Source organism: Cicer arietinum, chromosome 2 (assembly GCF_000331145.2).
Source record: "Cicer arietinum cultivar CDC Frontier isolate Library 1 chromosome 2, Cicar.CDCFrontier_v2.0, whole genome shotgun sequence".
NCBI classification, from domain to species: Eukaryota; Viridiplantae; Streptophyta; class Magnoliopsida; order Fabales; family Fabaceae; genus Cicer; species Cicer arietinum.
The window spans coordinates 49867306-49890468 of NC_021161.2; the positions used below are offsets into that span (position 1 = coordinate 49867306).

Consider the following 23163-nt stretch of genomic DNA (forward strand, 5'->3'; position numbering starts at 1 on the left):
CGCAAGAGTTGTGAATGTTACATGAACTATCTTCATGCTTTAAATGTTCTGGATTTGAATGAAATAAGGCGCAGTGCCATGTAAGAAGACGTATTTTGTTTGTACAAGAGTGACTACTGTTTTATGAAATTAGCAACTTGCCTACACTTTTGTGAAGTACAAAAGACTTGGGTGGTGTTTTACTACCCTTTATTATGATGGATAAGTAGTAACATAATCACAAACGGAATATATAATTATAATTACAATTATAAGAGAGACAAAAAGGTAGCTCCATGGTAAATATTATGATTTTAGCTTGTAGGGAGGTAACTGAAGAAGCTTCAGTTAGAAGCGGATACTATTTCTTTAAACGCAATGGTGCAGATAATCTCTTTTCTGTCTAAAGAAGCAAATAATCTAACAATTAGAGATATTGGAAGATTTTTTTTAAACAATACAATTCTAAGTCGCTAAATATGATAATAATGATTTTGCGAACAAACTTACAACATTATAATTAATAGGATATAATGACACAATACCTACAAATGTAACAAAACTTACAAATATAACAATTAAAGTGTTAAAAATTTTCATTCCAATATTTTTGGAGCATGTTGAAGAAGTTAACAAGGTGTGAGACTAAAACAATATAAGAAAATAAGAAAAAAATAAAACAATGTCGTGTTAAGACAATAAAATCATAAAATTAAACTAAATAGGTGTGAAAAACACTTATATTGATAATAAATATAACAAATAAATATAAGTAATTTCATAAAAAAGAATCATAAATCACACTTTTTAAAAGAAAGAAAAGAAAAAGTAAAACAGAAGGAGACTGGGCTACTCTGGTAAGTTTTTTAGTATAAAGAAAAAAAACGAAAACCTAAAGATGTGGGTAGATAAAGAAAAACTTTAGGGCAAACCATTAATTGTGATTTAGGGATAAGGGATTTATCTTTCGATTAAGTGCATGATAATACTTTATGGGGTCAAATAATTTATGTAACTAACCCTACCTGATGTAAGAACAAAACTTGATCGCTGTTGTATTGTAAAAATGTATTATACTATTTTATTTATATTTATAGATTGTACAAAAGTTATAAGTTTTAAGTTAAATTTTCTTAAATTATTGTTGATAAATATTTTTTGAGTGCTAATGAGGAGATAAATCATTATTTTTGATAATTAATACTTTCATGAACTAAATTTAATATTTAATACTTTAATTGTATAAAAAGTAGTTTAATATTCAATAATTGATATACTGAACATTTTTTTTACTGGAATTTATATACATAATAATATATATTTTATCAATCACTAATTATATATATGTTTTTTTGTTTAAATTTCTTTTATTTATAAAAATAAACAAAGTACTGGTACCTATTTTTTTACAAGAAAGTAAACAAAATTTGAATCTTGACGTAATTGATGATAAAAAAGATATAATTTAGTGTATGTATTTGCGTGTTGAATATCAAAATATATAATATAAATATGAAATTAATTATAACAAAATATATTTTTAATTTTTATAAATTTATGATATTTTAAATTTTTTAATTAATTTTTAGATTCTATTTTAATTTATAAAGACATTTTGAGACATTAAAAATATCAATTTGTTTTTAAAAATTTCAAAACAAAAAAGTAAAATTGAATAAATTTTTTTAGATCAAAACTTTAAAAATATTTTTATAAAGATTAAAAATAAAATTTATTTAATTTTTAATAATTACAATGTCAATCAAATCACACCACATTCTGATTTTTATTTATTATTTTTAAATTTATTCAAATTAAAACTATAAATATAAATACTTTTGCCTTAATATAAATATGAAAAATTTATGCGCCGATTTTGTTAGGGAAAAGTTGGATTTGGAATATAAACAAACACAAAGTGCGCAACACAGAAACACAACCTCAGCAGCAGCAGCAATAGCATAGCAGCAGCTTCAACAACCTTTCTCTGTTTTTTTTTTGATTCATTGATTCATAACAACACAACAACACACAATACCAATGGCAAAGAAAAGGGCAAACAAGGGAGGTAAGGTATCCTCTAAAAATCCCAAAATCGATGAACCTACCAGGATTCATATTGCCAAGACTATGGAACAATTTAAAGCTTCAAACGATGAAGGTTTTTCATTTTCCCTACTTTTTTTATCCTTTTATGTTCAATAATATTACTTGTGCTGCTTGTTTTTTTATTTTTGTGTTTTTATTTGAATTGAATTCTTGCAATTTTGGGTATTTGTTTTTATTGTGAAAATTTGATTTTTTTTTTAGTTTTTTAGTGACCCAAACGAAATGTTTTATTGGAACATTGATTGTTTAATGGTTATATTCATTTATTAAATCTGGGTGGTTTTATTTATTTGAACTGCAGTTTATAAGTTTGAAGATGATTTCTCCAATGAACAGCGTCATTATGTGCATATGTTGGCCATACAAATGGGGTTTAAATCCAAAAGTTCTGGGTGAGTGAGTTCTAAGGACACCAAAATTGTTCAAAGAAACGTTTTTGGTTCAATTTTTAGACGGCGTGTTGTGGGTATTGAACTTATTTTTTTGTATAGGAAAGGGGCGGAAAGGAAAGTGTCGGTTACAAAAACCAATGAGAAGTCTAGGAGTGAGAAGGAGTTTGATGAACTTCCTCATTTCACATTTTCTGAAGAGTCGAAACGGGCATTAGGCGATTTATTTGCTCAATTTCCACCTGGTGATGGAAACTTGAAGGACATGATTGGAGTAAATAGTGGCGGGATTGAAAGTGCAAGACATAGGATTGATGATATTTTTAGCGCGCCTTCTATGACAAAAGATGAAATTACTCGGAAATTGAAAACTGTAAATTCTAGAAGGCAGACTGTACCAAAATTGAAGGAGGTTCATTTTTTCCCCTTTTCCAAGATGAATTTGGTTGGATGGATGCTGCATTGTTGTCACTAATTTTTCTGTAGTATTTGTAGTATAGCACTTGCAAAAGAATAGTTTCATATTTTCATTATTGAATCATTTTACTTGATTTCTATTTGTGCAGATCACAGAGTTGAGATCTAAGCTACCTATTGCATCTTACAAGGATGTAATTACATCAACAGTTGAATCTCACCAGGTTATTTTTATATTTTGCTTTGCAAATTTGCATTTGAACATATATCTACGTTGTAGCTTGGTTACTAATTGTACGTTAATCAAGTTTATTTAATATCACATTGACATGTTAAATATGTCAAACATAGTTTAGAAGGATATTTGTTCTTAATCCAATTTCTACATTTGAAGATTGGATTTTTGCATATGTTTTGATCTTTATTTTCCTTGCAGGTAGTTCTCATTTCTGGTGAGACTGGTTGTGGCAAGACTACACAGGTTACAAATTCTTCACTTTGTCTTTATTATTATGATACAACTTCATTTAATATAATTTGTCTGTAACTGTTTCAAAATGATCAATTCTTCAGTTATAGTTGATGGTTTTATGATTACGCATGCTTCTTTTTTTTTTTTTTTTTGATATAGTGATTATGCATGCTTCTGATATGAATTTTTGCCCCTTTTTAATTTTTTATTAATGTGCTCTCACTTTTCATTTTTCATCCTCAATCAATTGGCCAAGTTTTGTGTAATTGAGAAGATCTTTTTATAGTTTTTGTATGCCATGTGAAATATCCTGTTTGACTTAATGATTAATATTAAACATGACTCAGGTCCCACAATATATTTTGGATTATATGTGGGGTAAGGGTGAGGTATGCAAGGTTATTTGCACTCAGCCTCGGCGTATCTCTGCAGTATCAGGTGTGAAACTCTTTCAAACTTTAATTTCCGCAATGTTCCCATTTCAGTCTAAATTGAAATTTGTCATTTTCCACCCTTTCTATGTCTAGTGTCCGAGAGAATTTCCAAAGAGAGAGGAGAAAATGCTGGAGAAGATAGTTTATTGTTGTGTTTTTTTTTTTTCCCCTGGTTTTTTTTTTTTTTTTTTTTGATATAGTGATTATGCATGCTTCTGATATGAATTTTTGCCCCTTTTTAATTTTTTATTAATGTGCTCTCACTTTTCATTTTTCATCCTCAATCAATTGGCCAAGTTTTGTGTAATTGAGAAGATCTTTTTATAGTTTTTGTATGCCATGTGAAATATCCTGTTTGACTTAATGATTAATATTAAACATGACTCAGGTCCCACAATATATTTTGGATTATATGTGGGGTAAGGGTGAGGTATGCAAGGTTATTTGCACTCAGCCTCGGCGTATCTCTGCAGTATCAGGTGTGAAACTCTTTCAAACTTTAATTTCCGCAATGTTCCCATTTCAGTCTAAATTGAAATTTGTCATTTTCCACCCTTTCTATGTCTAGTGTCCGAGAGAATTTCCAAAGAGAGAGGAGAAAATGCTGGAGAAGATGTTGGATACAAGGTAATTTTATTGTGTATCTTTTGTAGCAATGGTTTTGATCCTTAGTTCATATTACTTTTTTGTTGGAAAATATTTGTTGAACATTGAGCATTGTTATCATCATCAAACAAATCTTTTGCAATGACATGATAAATATACGTTCACAATGCACTTACAATTTTTTTTTTCATTCAAACTGAGGAAGAGATCTATAATTGTCATTAGTTACTAGTAAGTACTCCCTTTGTCCCATAATAATCAACCTGTTTGATCATTTTACACATACTAAGAAAAATATATAAATGAAAGAGAGAATAATACTTTTACTAAATTACCCTTATTAAGTATTGGTGCATTTACTATTACCATAAATACAAAGTAGAAGATATTGAATTGGGAGTCATGCATATGGTACTTATTAGAGGGCACAATTTGAAAAATATAATCATATTATGTTAGAGTGCCTTAAGTTGTCTCACAGGATTAACTTCTTATTTTAGAGTATCTTTTGAGATTAGTTTCCATATGACTTAGTTATAGTGCTTAGTCTTGTTCTTGTATCATCAAATCATCCATCATATCAAACCTTATTCAAAGTCTTTATTCTTTCTTTTACCTTCAATCTAAATTTTAATAAAAAATCCAGATACGCTTAGAAAGCAAAGGTGGAAAGCAATCATCTATTGTGCTATGTACTACTGGAGTTCTATTAAGGGTGTTAGTTTCTAGCGGTTCTCGAAGTCGTCGGTTAAGGATGAAGCATGGGAAGGATGGCATTTCTGGCATCACTCATATCATTATGGTACTTCTTTTAATTTTTTTTTTATCTTCTGCTAAAGCATAAACATATTGTATTAATCTTGGATAACTACTTTAAGTTCATGTTTCTTCTATAAATTTTCATCCATTCCATCTTTAAGAATCTTGGCATATGTGAATCATAAAAGGGGGATCCTTGCAAAATGTGTATTTCAAAATGCAGTGACAATGACATTCATTTCTTGTTCAGGATGAAATTCATGAAAGGGACCGATATTCAGACTTCATGTTGGCAATACTCAGGTATAAATAAATTTGAAAGGAACATTTTAGCCTTTATTTTCTCGTGTGTATAAATGCCAATGCATAAGCAAGCATAAAGTGGTCTGTAGGTTAAACTTGTCCGAGATAATTTGAATCTAATAGCATAACAGTTCTGATTTTTGATAACTTATATGCAGAGACATGCTCCCTTCACATCCTCGTCTACGTCTGGTCAGTTCAAACTATTACATTTATATTTTTCTTTCTTTTATTTCTATTATTTATCTTTTTTCTGGTGTTCTAATGTGACAGATATTAATGAGTGCTACCATTGATACTGCACGGTTTTCTCAATATTTTGGGGGCTGCCCGATTATCGAAGTTCCAGGGTTCACTCATCCGGTACTTATATAGAGTATATCGAGAATTGACTAATTCTTTTTGTTGTCACATGTACTACAATGCCTACTTGTTATTTCTTCAGGTCCAAACTTACTATTTGGAGGATGTGCTTTCTGTTGTAAAATCAACCGATGCCGACAATGGTCCAACGAACAATCATAACCTAAGTGAAGAACAGAAGCTTTCTTTTGATGAAGCTATTAATATGGCTTGGTCTAGTGACGAGTGGGATCTGCTGTTAGAGTTGGTTTCTTCTGAAGGAACCCCAAAATTCTTGAATTACCAGCATTCTTTAACTGGTCTTACACCGCTAATGGTGTTTGCTGGAAGAGGTAGAGTTGGTGAAATGTGCATGCTCTTATCTTTAGGGGCAGATTGCAATTTAAGGGCCAAAGACGGAACAAATGCGCTGCAGATTTCGGAAAGGGAAAACCAACCAGAAGCTGCTGAAATAATAAAAAAGCACTTGGATGGTAGTTTTGACTCCGAAGAAGAGCAGAAGCTACTTAATAAATATCTCGAAAAAGCCAACACCGATCATGTTGATGTTGGTTTGATAGAGAAGCTGATAAGACAAATATGTATTGATTCAAAAGATTCAAAAGATGGAGGCATCCTTGTTTTTCTTCCAGGATGGGATGATATAAACCGAGCACGAGAAAAATTGCTTGCGTCCTCTTTTTTCAAGAGTTCGTCAAAATTTATGGTCATGTCTCTGCATTCAATGGTTCCATCCATGGAGCAAAAGAAGGTTTTTAAGCGCCCGCCTCCTGGATGCCGCAAAATTGTTCTCTCAACCAATATTGCTGAAACAGCAGTTACCATTGATGATATAGTTTACGTCATAGACACTGGACGGATGAAGGAAAAAAGTTACGATCCTTATAATAATGTGTCAACTCTTCAGTCATCTTGGATTTCAAAAGCGAGTGCTAAGCAACGAGAGGGACGTGCTGGCCGCTGTCAACCTGGAATTTGCTATCATTTGTATTCAAAGCTTCGAGCAGCTTCGTTGCCAGATTTTCAGATTCCAGAACTTAGGAGAATGCCTATTGAGGAGCTATGTCTGCAGGTATTCATAGTCACTTTTTTTTGGTTCTTAAAGAGTCGATCGGCGAAACTCACACATTAATTGTGGAGAGGTGGGGGATCCTGGGTTCGAACCCACGTCCTAGGACATCAAATGTCCCTGGCTCCCTGCTGCTAACATATGAGCTGTACTTACAGGACATTTCATTGTCTTTAGTTGGTATTTCGAAATCATGGTGCTTATTAAGATACACCCACTTAATGCAATTTCTTAATTTTTCCAATATAAATCAACAAGGTGTTGATATTTTTTTTTTATTGGGTCCAAGCTTAATGGTAATGAATTGATTTTATATAAAAAAGACTAATTTTCCTGGCATTAATTTCTTTTCCTTCTACTATTTCTCTTTTGACAGGTAAAGATGATGGATCCAAACTGCAAAATAGACACTTTTCTTGCCAAGACATTAGATCCACCAGTTTTCGAGTCCATGCGTAATGCTATTGTAGTCCTTCAAGATATTGGGGCATTGTCAGCCGATGAAATGCTCACTGATCTTGGAGAGAAGCTTGGTTCTCTCCCTGTTCACCCATTAATCAGCAGGATGCTGTTTTTCGCTATCTTAATGAACTGCCTCGATCCGGCTTTAACTATTGCATGCGCATCCGATCATAGAGATCCATTTACGCTTCCAATGTCACCTGATGACAAGAAGAAAGCCGTGGAAGCCAGATACGAGCTTGCTTCTTTATATGGGGGATGTGGTGATCAGTTAGCTGTACTGGCTGCATTTGAATGCTGGAATAATGCAAAACAAATGGGTCTAGAATCACGGTTTTGTTCGAAGTATTATGTGTCTCCAAGCACCATGAAGATGTTATCTGGTATGCGTAGTCAGCTCCAAATGGAACTTACCCGAATTGGGTTTATTCCTTCAGATGCTTCAAGTTACAGCGTCAATGCACATGACCCTGGCGTGCTGCATGCGGTTTTGGTATCGGGTTTTTATCCAATGGTTGGGAGATTAGGTTTACTCGATGGTTTTAAAAATAAAAAAAAGGCTATGATTGAAACTGCAAGCGGTGATAAAGTTCGCCTGCACAACCGTTCCTCAAATTATAAGTTGTCTTTCAACAAAAAATTAATGCGCGCTTTAGTTGTGTTCGATGAGGTTACTCGCAGTGATGGGGGTATGAGCATAAGAAATTGCAGTCTTGTTGGACCACTTCCACTCTTGCTGCTTTCGGCTGAGATTGCTGTTGCTCCAAAAGAAGAGATTTATCATCTGTTGGAGAAGGAGGAGGAGGTGGAGGAGGAGGGCGACGGAGATGAAGGGAGTGGAGATGAAGCCGGAGGCATTGATGCAATGGAGTTGGATTCTAAGTCCAATGAAAACTGTGAGGATAAGTTCATGTCTTCCCCTGATAATATGGTTAGAATAATCATGGACCGTTGGCTTTATTTCGGTTCAACAGCAATGGATGTTTCTCTGATATACTGCCTGAGAGAGCGATTATCAGCGGCAATTTTATACCGAGTAACCAACCTAATTTTACTTTTGTTTTCTTCGTAGTTTTCACTTATGCCATTCGTTTTCTTATAATATATATTGACTCGATTCACATTTTCAGGTAACGTATCCGAGGGACCCTCTTCCTCCCATCCTAGGGGCTTCTATGCATGCTATAACTTGCATTCTATCTTGCGATGGGTGTTCTGGCATGGCAGTGGAGATCAGCAGCATGGACAAACTGATTGATATGGTGGTAAATAAGGCAAAACTAGGGAAGAAACCAACAGTGACAAAACAGGTTGCTAAGACACCAAAGGGATCATCTGCAGAGACAAAACAGGTTGCTAAGACACCAAAGGGATGCCAGAACTCTGAACCTTCTAAAGCCAGTACATCTATGTCGGAGAACATTGGAAATCCAAGCGAGATCAGATCCCAACCACTCCCGCAAAATCCAAGCGAGATTAGTTCCCAACCACTCCCACAAAATCCAAGCGAGATCAGTTCCCAACCGCTTCCGCATTTAACTTGATAATGGTTTAATTCAACAAAAGTTAATTATCGTTTTTGAATTTTTATTGTATGTTCAGTGGTGACAGATAACTTTTACTAGAACTAGAATATATTTAACATACGTTGCATTCAGCTTGATATAAATGCGGATCCTGACCGTGAAATTAAACGATGTTTAGCATATTATACACAATAGAAATCTTAAAATTTCAGTCAATTCACGTTTCCATCTATTGATGCTTGCTTGGATGATTAGTCATGTTGATCTGTACACCAATGTGAGTGGATACTTGAATCTGCTCAAGAAATAAAAAACTAACCATCACGCCAACAACATTGGAGCTGAATTGGCACTGATCAAATCTTCTACTGATGAAACTTATTATGAACTAATGTAATGGATTATGACAAATTGACAATATTGATGAATCTTTAGTTAGGTAACGTTGGTTCACTAGTTTCTTAGATTGTAAAGCATAACAACAATACAAAGAAAACTTTGCACATACTAGTGGAATATATTTATCAAAAAAGAAGAAGAAGAAATCTAGTGGAATGTGAACTTTTACAATGAAAACTTTAATATAGAATAATTAATGAACCAAATATTATAAAATCTATAAGAGAAGTGAGTACTTTTATCATTTAAGCGTAGTAGGCTTAGATCCTGTCCCCGAATCTGAACAAACTATAACATATCATGCATTGACAATTTTGCCCAGATATCTAGGTTGAGTAATAAACATCAGCTTCTGTATGTCATTGAAGGAGCAATTTTTCTGGAAAAACTGTTCTGCTGATCAGCCTTATACTTGAATCAAAATTTTATACACTCTCCACTGAGGAACTCTGAGAAATATGCCAATTTTTCGATAACTGGCAGTGTTAACGTCTCCATAAAACAAAAGCAAACAAGAAAATGATAGTCAAAATCATCCCCGCATATTTGATCCATTGGTCAACACAGTTACGCCTCTCAATTAGCCTCAAAACACGGTTTGATATCCCCACTGTATTGAGAACATCCAATGCTTTCCTCTGAGCACTCTGTACAAAGATACAAATCCAAATATGATAAATATGTTGGCAACAAAACCAAAAGTAACATCAGGAAATTACTGATTATCACTAATGTTAATATTCATACAAAAAATAATATGAATAATAATTATGTTTAGAATGGAGAGAAACATTAAAAAAAAGTAAAACCTCCAACTTATTTTTCAATTTAAAAACAGAAACTGCAATTGAAAACGCCAAAATCAGCAAAGCTGATGAAGATTAAAGAACATAATATATAAGAATCGGGGAGGCAAGGGGTGTAAAGAAGACGTCATGCATGTTACATGAGGAATATAATGATTTGAGATTTTATGATTATCCATTTATTTAGATGAAAGATTAATAAATACTGCAGAAAAACATTCTTTATTTGAAAGAGAGAAAAAAAGAATCAGAAGAGCTAGAGACTGTTTGAAACCACAGTAGACCACCCCTAAAAGTGTGCAATCAATTTAGAGCTTGCATTGGACACGAGAAATGGTGATTGTACCGTGCAGTTCCAAGCACGCTCTTAATGTTTAAATTGTCATTACTTCAGAAGTCAGAGCAGACCAAAGTAAACATCAATTCATAGCTACTTTAGCAATTACAGTATAAAACTAAAAGTTTTCTGGAAAGGGTCACTTCAGTTCATCCCGACCCCTAGAAAATAACAAACATGAAATATAATCCACCATTTGCAATAGAAAAGAGATGACACAATATTAATAGGAAAACCTAAACAATAGCATAAGGGTGATTGTTGTCCTACTCATCAAGCTATTAACCATATACTTGTTTGTTGATGAGTGAATGCATGGGAAAATACCTTCAAGCGTTCCCTTTGTCCATGAATAGATGAAAGTATTGTCTCCCCAAGCGCATTAGCATTTTCCAATTCACGTGCAGAACTGCGAACAGACTGCATCGCCTGCGCCTCCTCATCATAAATCCTCAAAACATGACTAGAATTCCCATTCTGTTACACCATAATTAACAAAATTCATGAATCATACTGTAGCAAAGTATACATGTATATATATATATATATAAAACAGAACAGTGAGTCACTCAACAACAATCTATCACATACAGCTCTTCCTAGAAGCTCTGCTCTCTCCTTAGCTTCGGTCATTCGATTCTGATTCCTTGAGTTATATTTATCCAAACTCTCTCTTAACGATTCAGCCTCTTCAGCTATTTGTTCCACTTTCCTACACCAAAATTCACCACAATTAAGAACAAAACCTCACGAAGATCCTAACAACTACAACACACGAATGAATCATACAAAAACAGTAACTAACAGCATCATACAGATTCTCAATTTCGCTACCAAACATTTAAATTGCAGATTACACACGCTGCTATTTCAAAATGGTTTTAATTTATCAAAATTTAAGAACCTGAAATTCTTCTAAAACCTAAAGTGAATTGAAACAACGGAATCATAATAATCAAAAGTAAAATCTAACAGAAACTGATAATTCAGTTAAAATTCCGTTAAGATTGTTGATCGATTAATATATTGAGATAGAGCGATGAAAAAGGCGAAGGATGAGTGAACCTATTCCAGAGGTCGCGTTGAGATTTAGCGGCGATAGAGCGTGAGATACGATTCATCTCAACGCAGAGTGATTGGATCTGAGTGATGTCTTTGCTTACGGCGAATGAGAGATCGGAGGAGGAAGAGGATGAGTTGGAGTACTCTAGTCGTTCTAGGCGTTCGAGTCCGTCCCGTGTTTTGAGCAAGAGCTTCCTCGCGGTTTGGTGAATCTCCGATAGCGTTCCTCCGCCTCCTTCCATGGCGGTTATCAGAGCTCCGAATAGAGTTCAATTTCTGGAAACAATTTTATTAAATATAAAACATTATCTAAATTTCATTTTTTGGGTATATAACATGTTATAACACAATTATATTATTTTATACCGCAGCTATAAATATTTGTGATGGGTAAAACAAATAAAATGTTAATCAAGACTTTTAACTAATTAAAATTGTTATCCTACTATTAAATTTATCAATTAACTAATATATTTTTATACTATCAAATTAATTAATTTATATATTAGATGCAAATTATTTTATTTAACCTAATAATATTAATATTTTTGAGTTAGAGTTTAATGATGATATTTTAGTTTTTTTTTATTGTCCCTTTGTGTCCACAAAAAATACAAATATATACATATTTTAATTAAAAGAATTCACATTCCTTTGGAATTAAAATATAAAGATTTATTATACCAAAGAATATAAAATTTTGTTTTTATTGAGAAAAAATTAAATATATTACATTCAGTCTCAAAAAGATGAATGAGAATTGTTTGATTGTGTTTTGGTTTTATAGTTTCTAAAAATGATTTTATAAAATTGATTTGAAATTTTAATTTTTATAACAAGTATTTGCAGACTTAATTGCAGTTTTGATTTTTCTATTTTTATCAATTTGCAAAATTGATTCTTCTAATTTAAAATTCAATAGTTTTGGTCAATTCCTCATATTTTTTAACCAAAAAAAAGATAATTTAATATATTTTAAATAACGTGATGTATAATTTCATGATATTGAACTATATATAAGTCTTAATTGCAATTTTAGTCCTTCTATTTTGACGTGAGATGTTTTACGTGACATATGATATGATGATATATAATGATTAATACCTATGAAATTAGAACTAAACATCGTAAAAACTTAGATTTCTAACTTTATAAATTTTTTATATTTTAATTTTTTACAATAAATTTAAAAGTATAATAACAATTTTTATATATTCATAAAAACTTAGACAAATTACGATATTCATTTATTCAAATTAATAGAAATTACATCGTTCGAAAATAATACAATTTGAAATTGCTAAAATAAATAAGATTGAATTTGCGAACAAATTTACTATAAAACAACAACATGCCTACACATGTGACAAAACCTGCAAATATGACAAAATTGAAGTGTTTACAACACATATGCCTCTAGAGCTATACCGATGACGACGCCAAAGTCATTGATTGAATCTAAATATACAAACAAATATCACACGAAGACGAGAAATCAAATACTGTATCTTGACTGGAAAAGTAAAATATATATGAAAAATATGTATTTATTTAAAAGGAGAAGAAGATAAAGAAGTTGGAGAGTTGATTTCAAACCAATGTCTTGAGTTGATTTTATTAATAATGCGTCGGTTTAGCCGACGCTAAATAAAATAAGACTTGTTTTTTGTTTTAATAATTTGCGTCGGGACAACTGATGCTATGTTTATGATTTTTTAAAATTAAAATTTTTAATATTATTTTAAAAATTAATATTATATTTTCTAAAAACTTCATCATGTATCCCTCATCAATACTCTCACTTCATCACTCTGTATTCCTCAACTTTTTCATGTAACCCTAGCTCTCGAACCCATCACCCACTCTCAAAGCCGTCATCCACTCCGTAGTCGCCGCGAAGCTCAGCCTATCGCTGCCGCATCACCGTTTCCATCACGTCACTCACTCTCGCGCATGTCACCCACTTTGAACCCTAGCTCTCGAAACCATCACCCTTTCAAACCCGTCACCCACTCCGTCCTCGCTGTCAAGCTCAGCCTCTCGTTGCCGCATCACCATTTCTCTCATCCCACTCACTCTCGCGGCCTCACCGTTTCCCCCACTCTCATTGTCGCCGTCTCACTCTCGTCTCTGATCCATGCTCAATGTAAGTGTAACCTTAACCTTTTTTTTGTTCACTTTTGCTTTAGGGTTTGGTTTTGATACAAACATTTGATTTTCTTTTACTCATTATCAGTTATTTTTAATTTTATTTTTGTACCACAGTTGCATGTTCAATTTAATTGTTCTATATTTCATCAATTTAGGTTTTCTTGCATTTCATTTGTATATTTGTTTGGACAGAATGTGAGATCGAATTTACGAAATCAATTTAGATTGTTAATGTTATTACTGTTAATTCTTGATTGTCAAATTTAATTGTGTTGATTTCTGATTGTCAATTTCAATTGTGTGATTCCTAATTTTTTAATGTAAGAATATAATATAAGCCAATATTATTACTGTTTCTTCCTGGTCTAATTTTGTTATTACTGCAATGTTCTTACTGATTTAACTTCCTGTAAGCCAATGCAACTACAAAGGTTTCTATTGATTATTACTGTTTCTTGAGAAAGTTGAGGTTGTTAATTTGGCTGGTAAACATGTTTTATGGGATGGTGCCAGATCAGAAGAACCAATAAGTTGATTATTTCATTAACAATAGCTTCTTCAAGGTAACCACACCTCAGGCCGTAAGGTTCATATTGATATTGCACTTGAGCTCATACATATTAAATTAACATTTACCTAAAATTAATACAATTTAATGTTATGATATCTACTTGTGAGTTGTGATCCAATAATCTTGATTTTATTTTAATTGTGGTCCAATAATCTTGATTTTATTTGTAGAGCAATAACCTTCAAAGAGATTTACTTTCTGATGAGTTGTTTTTGACAACCCACAAGAGGAAAAATGACGCTTGGGTTGATAGTCGCGCATAATCTATCTATGTGTGTTCTTTATTTATGTAAATTTTTAATGCAAATTCTTTATATTACAAATCAACCAAAAAAGAATATGATCTCATTTACACTAAGAGTCCTAGATGAACAATCCCTTTATTACACATGTATTGGTGTAAGTTAGAGTGTTATCTATATCTTGACTTGTTTGTTTAATTTATTTTAGAAATTGGATCATATATTACCTTATTAATTTTTTCAATTGATTAGGGAACATTTAAAATTTTTTTGGAGGAAGTAGAAATACAACTTGGCGAAACAAGTGTAGATGGTGCTAAAGAGGTAGATGGACCGACAATACATAAGTTATGAACACAATTTACAAGGGGTCGCACTCGTGGTCGAGTTAATGGTACGAGAGACTTATCTATTAACCTTCGACATGGGTGTATATCGCTTATACAACAATCCCATAATCCTTCTAATTCTATGACTGGGATGTCTTTAGAAGCATATAGGGTAGCTAGAATTCAAGCTGAACAAATTGCTCAGGATGCAGTGGCCCAAGCTCAAGTGGCTACCAAGGTCGCCGAAGAGGCTAGGGAGCATTGAAAGAAGTTAGAGAATGATTTTGATGCAATAAAGCAACTTTTTATAGATAAAATTGACGCTTTGCACTGTCAATCAATTGGTGGATCATTTAATGCGATTCATCCTCCTTTGCATCCTCATTGCGATGATGATTTAGACGACGTGTCACTGGATGAACTTTGATGTCATATATAGTTATGCTTACTTTTTATAGTCATTGGTTGACAATTATGTAATAGGTGACTTTGTTATGTTATTATTTAATACTATGTTATTATTTAGTTTGAGAACAAATGATACTTTATGGTGCGTTTGTTATGTTGCCAATGCAATGACTTTTAGGGTTTTTTAAGTATCAATTATTTTATAAAACGTTAAAATATAATTGAGCAGGTGCTAAAAAAAAATTTACAATTAGCGTGGACTTCATCCGACGCTAAGAGTTTGTTGACTTTTCAATTTTGACTGTATCGTCAACAAGACAGTCGCTACATCATAAATACAGTTAATTTTATTTGACCATAGCGTCGGCACGACCAACGCTACACATCTGCTGACTTTTCTTTGTTGTTGTAGTGTCGGTCACACCGACGCTATATTAAATTTAATGTTACATTTACTTGACATTAACGTCGGTGTTTTCGACGTTAACTATTTTGTTGACTATAAAATGTTGACGTTAGCGTCGTCCTTCCGACGCAATTAAATTTTTTCTATTTTGATGGTAGCGTCGGTTCTTCCGACGCTACATTAATGTCAGATGACTTTTGACCGACGCTATGTATTAGCTTCGACCATTTTAGAATAGGTCCCTCTCCGACACTAAACCCAGGTTAGCGTCAATTTTTTACCTATTAGCCTGGGCTGTTAGTCGACGCTAAATCCAATTTTTCTAGTAGTGTAGTTTTAGTGAATAATAATAATAATAATAATAATAATAATAATAATAATAATAATAATAATAATAATAATAATAATAATAATAATAATAATAATAATAATAATAATAAAGAGTCTATTTAATAGCATTGTTAGTCTTTTACTTATTTTAATTCAAATTCATAACAAAAAATACCAAATAAATTAAAATAAATAGAAATTGAATGAAGAAAGAGTTTTAATTATTTACTTTATAAACAAAAGAAATATTATAATAAATGGAAAAATAAAAATAAATAATTTATAGTATTATTTAAATTAAGGAAATTATTTTTACATTGAATGTTGAATATGGCAGAATTATATATATTTAATAGATGATTAATTTAATATGTTTATGAAAATAAGATTTAGAAATTAGATTTGATGTCATCATTACATCATGACATTTTTGGACTTGAATGTTTTACAATATTTTTTTTTTGATAAATAATACATCTATATATAATTATGAGAATGTCTCATCAAATATATTATTTTGAGAATGTATGTTCAATATTATTTTTATTTAAAAATTTCCAATAAAAAATGAAATTATATATCAAAATGTAATTATGTTGATTAATTATGAGGATGTAGAAAAAAAATTAACAAATAAAATTCTACTATTTTATTTGCCAACAATTATTAAAGTAGATCAATTAAGTTATTTATTAAAAGATATTATAAATTAATTATAAACCATAATCACATTTGTATTAATAATTTTTTTAGCTTAAAAGACATTTTATTTTATTTTTTAAGAAGTTTATGTAAATATATTAAAATGATGTGTTTTTAGTAAATACTATATGTTAACTATCTTTCAATATATTATTTATACCATTTATTCATTGATATAAAGGAAACTTCAAGAGTAATTACCAAATTTGACCAGCCATTTTTCTTTACATATTTTCCGTTAACATAATTATTTTGCAAATTTAAATTTAAATATAAATTTTAATCCATCTCTATGTCATAATATACTATTATATAAAGGAAACTAAAAAAGGAAATATCACTTCATCCCAATTTCAGTCAAAATTTTTTCTTTTTATATTTTCGATTAACAACATTATTCTTTTCCAAATTTAAATTTAAATTTTAAACTATATACTATAATAAAAAGAAAACTCCAAAAGTAACTACCAACAATTATTAATTTTTGTCTAACATTTTTTTAAAAAAATTTGTCCATTAACAACACAACTCTTTTCTAAATATAAATTTGCACCATAATTAAAAGGAACTAAAAAAATAAATTTAGGGAATGTATCAAGTGTAATAAATTGATAAATGGTTAAGATTCATTTCTAACATGTTCTCGTTAGAAATACTTAACACTCTCACACGTAAGAAAAATCAAATTACACTAGAATGATTTATAAATATCTCTTTACATGATACCGCTATTATAAAATATTCTGTTTAATTCAAAGTTTATATAATACAAATTATCTTAATAAACAATGTTAATGTTAATGAATTTCAATAACATCTCAAATAAATTTAAATTTTTGTAAAAACTTTGTATAAATAATATATATGATGCAAAAAATTTAATCTACCAGTGTATTTTGTAATAGAGGTATTTAAATAAGGAGATATTGAAAAATATAACACTATCCATTACACTAAGTGAAATTTAATCTCTCATCATATATATATATATAACATATTAAATGAGAGAAATTTTACGACGAGAATATTAAATCTTGATTACATAAACATACATGGTCAAGATTAGAAGAAAAAATCATGTGATTTTTACGTGATCATATGTCACTTAGATAATTCTTAATTATGACAATATAGTTGTATGATCAAAATTTAATCTGATAGAACGTGTACAAAAATAAAATAAAAAACAGTATATGTTTCAAATATTCCCTATAGTAATGAATCACTAGAAATAATTTTGTAATAAAAAAGTAATTCATTCATTATATAATTTTGTGGTGGACAAAACAACAAAATATAAAAAGAATAATTTCTAATGAAAATTGTAACAATATATATATATCTAAATTTGAATATGAAAAACAAAAGAAAGAAATCATTAAAATAAAAGAACATTTGATATTGATTCATCATTTAAAGGTGAAGGGAGAGATCTAAAATCTCCAAGTCATTTCCATTTGCATCAACCGAATTGGTAGAAATTGTATTGTTGTCATCCTTGAAAAGAAGTAACTCTTTCTTTGGAGTTTGATCATTACATTCATTAAGGGTGACCATTGACCTTTTCCAAGCCTCAGTGTTTCGAATGTCAAACACATGATGAGTTTCAACTCCTCTATCACACGTCAAATTCTTACTAGAATTACAAAACATATCCACATCCTTAGTTTGAATAGGAAGAAATGGAGGAGGAGGAGGAGGAGTTCCCATTGGTATAACAATATCTTTCTCACCATGAAAGCTATTGATGTCAATTCTTGAACGAGGAATATTTGAATCATTGAGCACATAAGAGTTATTCGTCCGATTTGAACCCTCTCCATAAGGAAGATATCTAAATTTCTTTTGGTTATGAAAAATTGGTCTTGAAGGATTTGAAAAACCATTTGTATAAGAAGGAATGAGAGGATTGTTTTGTGGGCTCATATGTGGTCGAGGCCCATTTGGTTGGCCCAAAGGCAACATTCGACCATATCGAGCTGCTGTTATGAAAGATGTCGTATTGTTTCTAGAGAAGTTAAAAGGCACCAATGGCTGAGTTCTACCACCAACATTATTATTCTCACAATACCTTCCTGCATTTCACATGTGAAATTATAAATAATAAATTTTAAGACTTGTGCATATAAAAAAAAAATTTGAGAGTAAGGTTTTTTGATACCTTGAGTGAAATTGTTGATACTTTGAGATCTTTGTAGCATGTCTCGAGGTGTTATAAAGTGATCATTTGGAGATTGATTGTTATTTGGGATTTGATTGTCATTGCCATGATCATTGTTTTGAGCTATTTCACTACGAAAAGGCCAAAAATGATTTACCATGGCTATAACAAATGATACTCTACAAAATTTAGAATGAGTAGTTGGTTGTAAGATACAAATTTCATATAGTCCTAATTCTTATTTATAGCAATTAAAGAAAGAAAATATATGATTTAAATAACTAGATAAGGAAAGTCATACGATAAATATGTAAATGGCTAGATACATATTACGAGAGTGGGAAAGTGTAATTTTATATACATATACTATTAAAAACACTCTTGATTGTTTAGTAATTATATATATAATCACTATATAAAAAATAAAAATTAGGCATAAGTCTAATCATATTTTACTATCTTATGGTATCATATTGTTTGAAAAATATTATATTACTTAATTAGATACATTGTCAAATGTGTTGTTATTAAACTTTTACTTTGAATTTATTATGGGTCTAAGAACTACCAATGTGTCATTAAATTATTTCAAGATAATGATACATAAATAAATAAATTTAAGGAAAAATTATTAATAATAACTGTAGCTTTAATGGTCATTTTTTAATTTTCTTAACTAAGATTTGAATTATGTCATTGAAGTTATAAAGTCAATTTCTTACTAATAATAATCTGACAAATTTATGAATAAATAAATAAGACTAGGAAAACAAAAGTCCATGAATAAATTTATAAAAATAATATTTAACAAAACATAATAAAAGTGATAAGATTTTTAAAATTCCCTTAAGTGGATCCCCATCTATTACCATCTATTACGCAGTATAGGGATCCACAAATAAATATATTTAATTTGATTCAATTTAAATATTAAAGATTTATCAATAATTTATATGATAACTTCATTTTAAGATATAACACATTTATTAAAATTTAATTAATTATCAATTGGACTATTACTTCTGTAAAAAAAAATTGCACTATTACTAAGACTATAACATATTTATTACGATGGTATTACAATGCATCCGGAGTAATAAGATAATAATTAATGTTCATAAAATCTAAAGACATTAAATTATGTTGTATAACCTTATAGGTTTTCCGCGTAAATGTTAATTGTCTTATATGACCGATTTTCCATTCACGATGTCATTTGGAATTAGAATTAAATATATTTCGTTGGATAACGGTTTGTCATAAAAAAACAGCTTCTTCTTATTTTTCCATAAAAGAAAATAATTTTTTGGGGTTATATTTGGGACTGGATTTTTTATATAGTTGATGATGTATTAATTTAGTGGTAAGAGTTTAATTTTATAACTTTGAAACATAAAATTAAAATTTTATGATTATAAAATAATTATTAATGTATCATTTTAATTAATAATAATTTTTTCTTTCACCAATTCTTTTTAAAAAACTATAAATATGATAGTGTGGTATAATTATGTGTAGTCCAAATATGTTTCTATACAACCGGAATTACTCCAAAAACTTTAGTAATAGAGTGGAGAAATGAAAATAATCTTTTTTCCTATTACTCTTATAAAAGTTAAATATAAAATTTTCTCCTTTTGACATTTTTTTCTTCCCAAAACCTTGTTATTTTACAATTTGTGATCACAATAAAAAAAACAAGTACATGTATTCTAAAATATGCGTTTGTTTCTTTCGTATATAAAAACGCATTTAAAAATATATAAATTGAATAAAATTAAAAATTGGTTAGTAAAAATAATCGTTGCTAACGGTTTTTTGGAAAGTCGAACCAAAAAAACAAAGACAATTTGACTTTTGTCAAATAATATATATATAAAAAAAAGGTTTGTTGTGAAATGCTCAATTTACTTTCACAATTTTTTCTATAAATCTTTGAACATAAAAGATATATTGATAATAAGTATTATAATCCGTTAGATGGTGAAAATGTAAGTCCGTTGAGTAAATCTTCATACCTCAAAAGTTTAATATTTGGTTGCCGTCTAGAAATACTTTATGGAAAAAAAATTAATTATTATAAATATTAGTAACATAAAAATAAAAATAGACAACTTTTATAATGTGACATTAGTTAGGCAGTTTTTAAAAGAGGAGGTGAGCATATATGACAATTTTGGAAGGATATCAAGGCAGACTACTTGAATGGTTGTATAGTAAGAATGCAAATTTGAATGGTTGTATAGTAAGAATGCAAATTGTTCATTTGTAGTTCTTATGCCTATCTAAAGAGGAAGAAGAATTTGGTATTAAAAAATATGAGAGTTAGTGAAGGTTTGGATACTAGATTTTGGCATGATTGGTGGAGTAATAGAGGGATCCTAAAAATCAGATTTAGTAGACTTTTTACATAATCCTTGGACAAATCAAGAAAGGTCGAAGAGTTAGAGATGATTTTTCAGGGGATCATTTATATTTAGCTAAGAACAACTATAAAAACGAGGTGAATATTACATCTTAGTCAGAATTTTAAGGCATTGGATTTATGGATCATTTCATTTATATATTGCTAAACTTAATTTTTTTAAGCAATGTGAAGCTTCAAACTTACACTTGCTATACAAATCTTCCCCTCAAGTGTGAGTGCATTACAATCATCTGGCTATGCTCCCCCTCAAATGAAAACTTTTTTATACAAGGACATGTTGCCTGAACACTCTTGATCAGAAAGATTTTCAATACAAGGAGTTGGTGTCTAAACAGCTATCGACATTGCAAAAGGAGATCGGAGAGAAATGTCATAAATTTCATTGATTGTTCTTTTATGCAACATCATCTCTAGGATAACGTATTCTTCTTAGGTGCCTTATGGCATTCAACTAATGCCTATTCCAAAGTGGTTTTCTTGTTGGACATATGCAACGGGACCAGTGAGCTTTACTTTGTTCATTAGCTTGTTGAGGGCTATTTTAGGTTTGTTTGATTTTGTCCATTAAGGTAGATGTCTTATCCTTCATTTTAATATGTAACAAAAATTGCATGTGCTATGTTCCTTTATTGTGATTTGTTCACTCTCTCGTAAACTTACTTCATTTCAAAATAATTGAGTTATTTGATCATTTTACATATATTAAGAAAAATGTACAAAAGAAAGAGACAATACTACGTTTATCAAATTATTTTTGTTAGATATTGATGCATTATCAATGTTATAAATATTAACAATAGATATTATATTAAAAATAATGCAATTAGTATTAATTAGATAATACAATTGAAAATAAATGCATGGTAAATTGAAAGGGTTAACTATTTTGGGACAATTTTTTTTTACAAATGAGTCAATTATTTTATAATAAAACTTATAACTATGTCTCATATTATCTTGGGCCAATTGTTTAATAACATCTTGTTATTTAAATATTTTCCTTAATAAGTTTAGTTTTTGATGGTCTTTTTATATAACTTTTCTTTTTAATTTATATTTTAGTTTGAATCATATTACAACTATTTTTATTTTATACTGGCTATGAAATAATTATGTGAAGTGAACAAATAATAGGTTAGAAGAGTTTTATGAATGTTAAAGGCATAGGAAATATCCAAGTGAATAAGTTAGATGGTCAAAGTTAGTCATTTCTAAACAAATACTTCATGTTCTCAATCTTTATTTTTGTTTAGATTATGAAGTTGGTTTTTCATTTATAAAAATAACAAATGATATGCGAGACTCATTCAGTATTTCCTTGGTTATAGAAATAGCCATATCCTTTTTTTATAGTGATAGTTCAGAGCACCAGAACATCTTCAACTATAATTCAATTTTGAGGCAAATGTGGTCGGGTGCATTATAATAAAATAATCATCTCCTACTCAATGGGGAATGGATCCTCTCATGTGTAATTTACACATAAGGAAGGAGTAAAGTGTGATCTTACATCATTGAAAATATATGGTCTTCACGGACAGCAGAGGAAAAAAATAACTATCATTTCACATTATAAAGATTAAATTTAACTGAGAAATGTACATGAAGAATGGGGAATGGGGATACTAAAAAGCAGAACTAACATATTTATACAATATGTTCAGATCCACAATGGATCCAAACAAGTTCTTTTCTGCTCTGTTACATCTTTCAGTACACATCATCTATGTTTTACCCAGATGGAGAGGACACAAAGGTAAGGTGAGCTGGGATATCAACAGTGTAACGTATATTTAATTTTCCTCAAAATTTTTAATCTAAGTAGAATTTTCACTGTCTCTTCGCCAATGTCTTCATTAGCCCTTTGATAATCTTTGAAAACCAAATCAAGTTCATAACTGACAGCACCAACGGCACAACAGCAACTAGTAGTTGCCCAAAGG

The 23163-nt window shown here is 30.3% G+C and overlaps 3 protein-coding genes and 1 long non-coding RNA gene across 5 annotated transcripts in view; 2 read left to right on the plus strand and 2 right to left on the minus strand.

Moving 5' to 3' along the window:
• Positions 1 to 1851: 1851 nt before the first annotated feature.
• Positions 1852 to 9104, plus strand: LOC101488704 (DExH-box ATP-dependent RNA helicase DExH6-like). 2 transcript variants are annotated; one of them, XM_004491224.4, is made up of 14 exons: positions 1852 to 2140; positions 2390 to 2480; positions 2580 to 2889; positions 3044 to 3118; positions 3331 to 3375; positions 3714 to 3804; positions 4369 to 4427; positions 5053 to 5208; positions 5416 to 5468; positions 5627 to 5660; positions 5742 to 5831; positions 5914 to 6903; positions 7277 to 8398; positions 8493 to 9104. In XM_004491224.4, exons 1-14 carry the CDS (start codon positions 2020 to 2022, stop codon positions 8904 to 8906), a joined length of 3651 nt encoding a protein of 1216 aa, XP_004491281.1. In that variant the 5' UTR covers positions 1852 to 2019; the 3' UTR covers positions 8907 to 9104. The 2 variants fall into 2 exon arrangements, with proteins under 2 accessions (XP_004491281.1, XP_004491282.2); XM_004491225.4 differs by lacking the exons at positions 1852 to 2140; positions 2390 to 2480; positions 2580 to 2889; ... (1 more) ...; positions 3331 to 3375; positions 3714 to 3804 and adding an exon at positions 4128 to 4279.
• Positions 9105 to 9373: 269 nt separating this feature from the next.
• LOC101489254 (membrin-11) lies at positions 9374 to 11805 on the minus strand. Its single transcript, XM_004491226.4, has 4 exons — positions 11496 to 11805; positions 11022 to 11142; positions 10758 to 10907; positions 9374 to 9934 (listed from the first exon to the last, which is right to left on the minus strand). The coding sequence occupies exons 1-4, from the start codon at positions 11732 to 11734 to the stop codon at positions 9773 to 9775; spliced, it is 672 nt and encodes a 223-aa protein (XP_004491283.1). The 5' UTR covers positions 11735 to 11805; the 3' UTR covers positions 9374 to 9772.
• A 1501-nt stretch (positions 11806 to 13306) lies between these two features.
• On the plus strand, positions 13307 to 15310 carry LOC140919494 (uncharacterized). The gene is made up of 2 exons (XR_012162105.1): positions 13307 to 13638; positions 14709 to 15310. It is a non-coding gene; the product is annotated as an uncharacterized lncRNA (long non-coding RNA).
• A 7455-nt stretch (positions 15311 to 22765) lies between these two features.
• The window catches only part of LOC101489577 (uncharacterized), a 5079-nt gene continuing 4681 nt past the window's right edge, over positions 22766 to 23163 (minus strand). The window contains exon 9 of the mRNA XM_073365585.1: positions 22766 to 23163. This exon is cut by the window's right edge and continues 14 nt beyond it. Coding sequence (XP_073221686.1) covers positions 23051 to 23163 — 113 coding nt within the window. The 3' untranslated portion in view covers positions 22766 to 23050.